We start from the raw sequence: 5,813 nt of genomic DNA on the forward strand, positions 1-5,813 counted from the left end.
AGATCGTTTTAAGATACCGGGAAAATATAAAGCCGCATAGCTCACCTAAGTTCTCTTGCAGCCATCACGTTCAATAATGATACGTAACCATGGTCTTCTTACAACCGTGAGTGTAGTAAATCCAGGAGAGTAAAATATTTACAAATACAGAATAGTAAAAAATGTTTTCTCTATGCCGTAGTGCAACCCAACGTGTGATTCACATTCATCTTTTTCGGCCAATTGCAGGCTTTGTTTCGCACCTTTAGCCTATGCGAGCCTGTAAATGATAAAAATGATCTGCCCCCTTTACCTCCGAATAACTTTAGTCAATAGTGACTGATTCAAATAATGATTGACACATTGGTTAGGAAATGAAACGCCGGTATATAAATCCCAGCAGCAGACTACTTCCCCTTCGGGGGAAAATCTAGTCGGCGGCTGCTTGCCTTAGTTGCAAGACTTTGCGACTTAATATTGATCCATATATAAGGCGCACTGTATTATAAGGCGCATGGTCAGCTTTTGAAAAAAATAAAAGCTTTTAGGTGCGCCTTATAGTGCGGAAAATACGGTACTTACAGATATTGTATTTTACGTGTTTTACTCACCCTTTCTCACAGGTGACCTGGATGGTGTCCCCGAAGAGAGTGCCACTGCTAAGATTAAATCTCATGTTAGGTTGAGGCTGAGGCGCGCCGCAGTCCATTCCTAGGATCCCCCAAAAAACAAGACTACAATGTAACTGTACACATGGGCGGTCAATTTTCATATACTTTGAAGGCAGCAATTATGCTTTACTTTTGCAGACAAGCTCGATGGAAGTCCAGTTGCCGTTCCGGCAACTTATGGCGTCGGAGCCTGTCACTTTTTCATAGCCATTGCAACATTTCAGTTTGACAATGGTGCCTTCGGGAAATCGATCCATCAGGAGCGCTTCGTCGGTCAAAACACTGTTTTCTCCTCTCTCGGGCGTTGGACAGTAGACTGGAGATGAAACAGACCGACTGTCAGCACGGGGATGAACACATTTATAGGCTGTGTGTTTTCTTAAAGGGAACAGATGACACCAGGAATGTGAAAAAATTCTTTTGTTTAAAGAAAAGAGAGGGAGCCAACAAGCAAACATTTAAAAACTGTTTGGAGCGCTCACATTGTTTTTTTAAGGAATGTGAGGCTGTCCCTAAAAGCACTGTGATTAAAAAACAAACAAAAAACATCATGCATCTAAAAACAAGGTTGATATTTCAGTTTTATTCACGCAAAAACACTGGTGAGTATTTTAAAAATTCTCTATGGTGGGGACCAGTGTTGGGAGTAGCACCTTCCAAGAACACAATTACCATTCTCAGTACAGAGTATTGTACAGTACTACCGTATATACTCGCATCGAAGCCGAAACTACACCTAAAAAATGAAATACTGAAATCAGGGGGTCAGTTTTTTTTGCTCATATTAGCTGTCTATCACCAGTAGCAAAGGTAAGCAGAGTATGGGGAGGCGGCGTTGCTTATACAGGAACAAAAAACTAATGGCTGCAAACCTAAGCACAGGATTTATAGTAAAAGAGTTCCGAATGTTGGTCTTATATTTCAAATTACTTTTGAAATACGGAGGGAAAAAAGAAAAACGACTTGGACAGTACCTTGAATGGAAGATTTTCGAGAGGTCTGAAGCCAAAATGGATATGGAGTGTCTCAGCAAGGTGTTTGTTGACAAAGGTTCTCAAGATGGCATAAGTCAAAAATACAAAGGCTTCACCACTTCCAAAGGTTGGTGTTCACCTTTTTTTTCTATTTCTTTTAATATTAGTCCTTTTTAAAGCAGTTTCATAAGGGTCGGCTTAATCGGTAATTTGGAAAATAGATAGTTACTTTCACGACACGGCAGCTGAGTGGTTAGGGCGTCTGCGGCACAGTTCTGAGGTCATGGGTTCAAATCCAGCTACCAGCCTTCCTGTGCGGAGTTTACATGTTCTTTAAGCACCCCCACATTCCAAAAACATGTATGTCAGGTTGATTGGTTGGTCCAAATTGTCCCTAGTGTGAATGAGCGATTTGTCTGTCTCTGTGTGCCCTGCGACTGGCTGGCAACCAGTTTAGGGTGTCCCCAGCCCACTGCCTGAGGACAGCTGGGTTGGGCTCCAGCACTCCCGTGACCCTACTAAGGATAAGCGGTGCAGATAATGGCTGGATGAATAGTTGCTTTCAGTTTATTATGCTAATTTTTGGTGTCAGCAATCTGCGTGGTAACTGAATTCTTTTTTAAATGAAAAAAAGAGGAACTGTAACTCTTACAGTTTTTCAGTAACATGCTAAAAACTGGTGGGGGCCTATGATGGATCGTTTTGGGGGGATTGTGGCGAAAGCCTTTTCAGTAGAAATGTGTCTATACTTGTGGATCTGTACCTTCTTGTGACAACCAACGGCTGATTGTGACTATTTTTTTTTTTAATTTTTCAAACAACCGGCCTTTTCTGGTTCTTTTGACTTTTGTAGTGTCTTCTTTGGTATAGTGTCAAGAAGTTTAGCTCGACCAAATGTGTGAAGGAACTATGAAAAGGCTGGACTAAAAGCATCACTACAAGAGCTATGATTAATTTTGTACAAGCCAATGTCAAATCTGTACTGTTTCTTATCTTTTATTTTGTCTGGAAAAGAGAAGCAAGGCCAGATAGTTGGAGGTAATCTTCATGTAAATAAAAACTTTGCATACTTCTCACGCAATTCACACATCTTAAACATAAATAAAGAGAAAAAGAACAGTAAACACAACTGCGAACTACACTCAGTAGCAATGCATGGACATGAAAGGTTAATCAAATTAAACTGACAACATTTAAACACAACGAAAGAGGATTTTAAAAGCAACATAAAACATTTTTTGTTTAAAAAATGACATAGCTGCCAAACATTGAAAATCATTTCAGAATATATAAGAGAACTTTCCCATTTTGATTTTTTTTTTTCCGAGAGCCAAAACAAGTTGATAAATGAGCATTCCTTGATTTTCTTTTCTTTTTGTGATTTTCATTGCAAAAACATATTTCGTAGTTTGTTATATCCAGGCGTAGTAAACTAAGGAATAATCATATTTGGCAACTCTAAAATTATTCAAACGTTTCATTTAAACATGGTTGTTTGGTTGGTTGGTTGGTTGGTTGGATCCCGTAACCACCAGGGTCATATGGGCAATATTTCCTGTGGTGTGTCTTGGGCAAGTACAGCCTGGTGGCGCCCATCCCTCTCCAGGCGAACATGTTTCCATCCGGTCTTGAACCATGATAGGCAAATAAATGAACACATTTATTCATTGAAATGAATTAAAATATAAATAAGAGTGTTTGAATAATAATAAAAGCTGGATACAATTTATGCAAATATTAAAGCACTCAAATTCTCGTCTGGTTTCAATCTTTTGACGGGTTATTCTTTTCACAGGCAGCATAACATCTAAAAGTTGCCTTATCATATTTGCTTGAATGCTGGACTCCACTTTGTAGTCCACTTGTGGAGGCTTTGGGGCTCTACTATTATGATTAATGTGCCGTTTATTCTCACTAGGGTCACGGGGGTGCTGGAGTCCACCCCAGCTATCTTCGGGCAGTGGGCAGGGGACACGCACCTAGGCATAATTTGAACCGGCCTATTAACCTGACATGCATGTTTTTTGAATGTGGAAGGAAACCGGAGTCCACGGAAAAAACCCAGGTAGGCACGGGGAGAACATGCAAACTCAACACGGGGAGGCTGGGGTAGCTGGACTTGAACCCTAGACCTCCACACCGTCAGGCTCCAGCTCTAACCACCCCTATCATGATTAATCAGCAACTTATTCGTGACCTTAACCATTCTATAATTGTATACTGTGTTTCTATAGTCTGAATCTATAAACAATTTTGGTAAGCTTTAAAGTCAGATCAAAGCCCAAGGTGGGTTCTCTATGATGCACTTTACTCAGAAGGTATTTACATTCATAAAGGATGCATAGGATCAAACTAGGATATGCTTCTACTGGTTTAAACCAATATCATACCTGTCAACCTGCACGCTTTTGCCGTACAAAGTACGTTTATTATGCATTTTAAGACATAAAGTACAAGAAAATCTGTACGGAAAAACGCAAATTTGTCAATTATGGGTACCATCCGGTATACACCGACTATCACGAAACGGCAAATCGTTCAAGTCAAACGAGTTCGAGTTGTGTAGAGAAAGGAAGTCCGTCTCTTTTGGGAGAACCGGCTTTTTCGGCTGAACTCATTAAAGAGAGACGGCTCTCAAACGGCTCACTTGCTTTGATGCATTATATAACAAATTATTGTATTGTGTAAAGAAGTAAAGAAAAAAAGGAAGTATAAAACGAAGAATGAAAAAATACAGGTTTGTGGTTATCCCTTTAATCAGTATATGACCAACAATAGTTTAATGCAGAAAATGAATTAATAATTGTAATAAGAAAATGTATATATATAGAGTCGGGGGCCAAAATATTCCCGCTACCGTATCTACTCACAATCGATCCGAATTTACAACAGTGCAAAAAATACTAAAATCAGGAGGTCAGCCTATATGTGCATATTTGGTTATGTGTCACCAGTAGCAAATGGTTTTTAGCGCGTGGATAGGGGAGCGTGAGTTGTGCAGGAACAACAAACTAACGGAAAATCAATGAGGTAAACATGAGCATATAATTTACTGGAGAAGTGTGCTGAATGTTGGTGTTTTTATTTGTAAAACTTGTTTTGCAATATCCTATGCCTGGAGGAAAAAAATAAATTATTTTGAACAGTACCCAGAAATGGAGAAGGAGATTTCCAAGTGGTAGTCAGTGTTCTCGTTGGCCCACGTCCCTGCGTCCTAGACGCATTATTTTTGCTGGGCACGCATCGTGTCAAATCAACGTGCGTCCCTTTTTTGACACCAAATTGTCATTATCATTTTTTTAACAAAGATTTACCGCACTCCAAACTTTTCGTGAGGCAGATCCTCCATTGTTGTTTTGGTCTCGCGGTCTCCAGTTCGAGTTGTGTAGTGAAAGTCCGTTTCTTTTTAGAAAACCGGCTTTTTCGGCTCAACTCATTAGAGAGAGCCGGCTCTCAAACGGCTCACTTGCTTTGATGTATTATATTACGAATGATGATGTTGTATAAAGAATTTAAGAAATAAAGGAAGTATAAAAGGAGAAAATGAAAAAAAGACAGGTTTATGGTGATCCCTTTTAATCAGTATATTACCAACAATAATTTAATGCAGAAAATGAATTCATAATTTGAATAAGAAAAAAATTATTATTCTACGTAACTATTTTTGCATGTATTTTTTCCTTCTACGGTGAACGTCCAAGCTACTTAATTTACCTACCTTTTTTATAATAAACCTCATCCATGTCGAGCAACTCAGTATCTCACAACAAAATGTAAATTAACAATTTATATGATATAACGAAACACGTGTACAATATAACATGTTAAACTACATAAATAAAGATTATTTTGTCTTTTGTAAGGGAAAATACAACATTTTGTAAGGGCATGGAGCCCTGGAGCTTAACAGGTATGAAACCAACAGTCATCAACGTATTAAAATCACAATAATAATAAAAACATCACGATATCTTGTCTTAATCTTTTGTTCTCACCTTCTGACCCCCACGCAAAACAGAAGCAGGAGAAGAAAAAGAAGACTGAAAAGATGAGTGTGTAGTGTGAGCTTCTTCCAGATGGATAGACAAGTTCCATGTTCGCAAGCTTGAGAGCAAATGTTTTCAACGCAGTCCTTCCTCCCGCTACGAAGTTATCGGTCGGCCGGTGAAACACAGCCTTCTCCGCCCCG

General features: G+C 39.2%; 1 protein-coding gene across 2 annotated transcripts in view; it reads right to left on the bottom strand.

Moving 5' to 3' along the window:
- LOC148364741 (complement decay-accelerating factor, GPI-anchored) overlaps positions 1-5,813 on the bottom strand; it is a 20,439-nt gene extending 14,626 nt beyond the window's left edge. For both annotated transcript variants that reach the window (XR_015850642.1, XM_088337254.1), the window contains exons 1-3: positions 5,620-5,813; positions 781-966; positions 591-690 (exon numbers count right to left, since the gene is read on the bottom strand). Coding sequence is in view for 1 of the 2 variants with exons in the window: in XM_088337254.1 (XP_088193380.1) it covers positions 591-690; positions 781-966; positions 5,620-5,719 (386 nt within the window). In the remaining variant the exon portion in view is untranslated. The remainder of the gene's footprint in view (positions 1-590; positions 691-780; positions 967-5,619) is intronic.

The sequence above is a fragment of the Urocampus carinirostris genome, chromosome 6, assembly GCF_059441175.1.
Source record: "Urocampus carinirostris isolate Australia breed hairy pipefish chromosome 6, RoL_Ucar_1.0, whole genome shotgun sequence".
Taxonomy (NCBI): Eukaryota; Metazoa; Chordata; class Actinopteri; order Syngnathiformes; family Syngnathidae; genus Urocampus; species Urocampus carinirostris.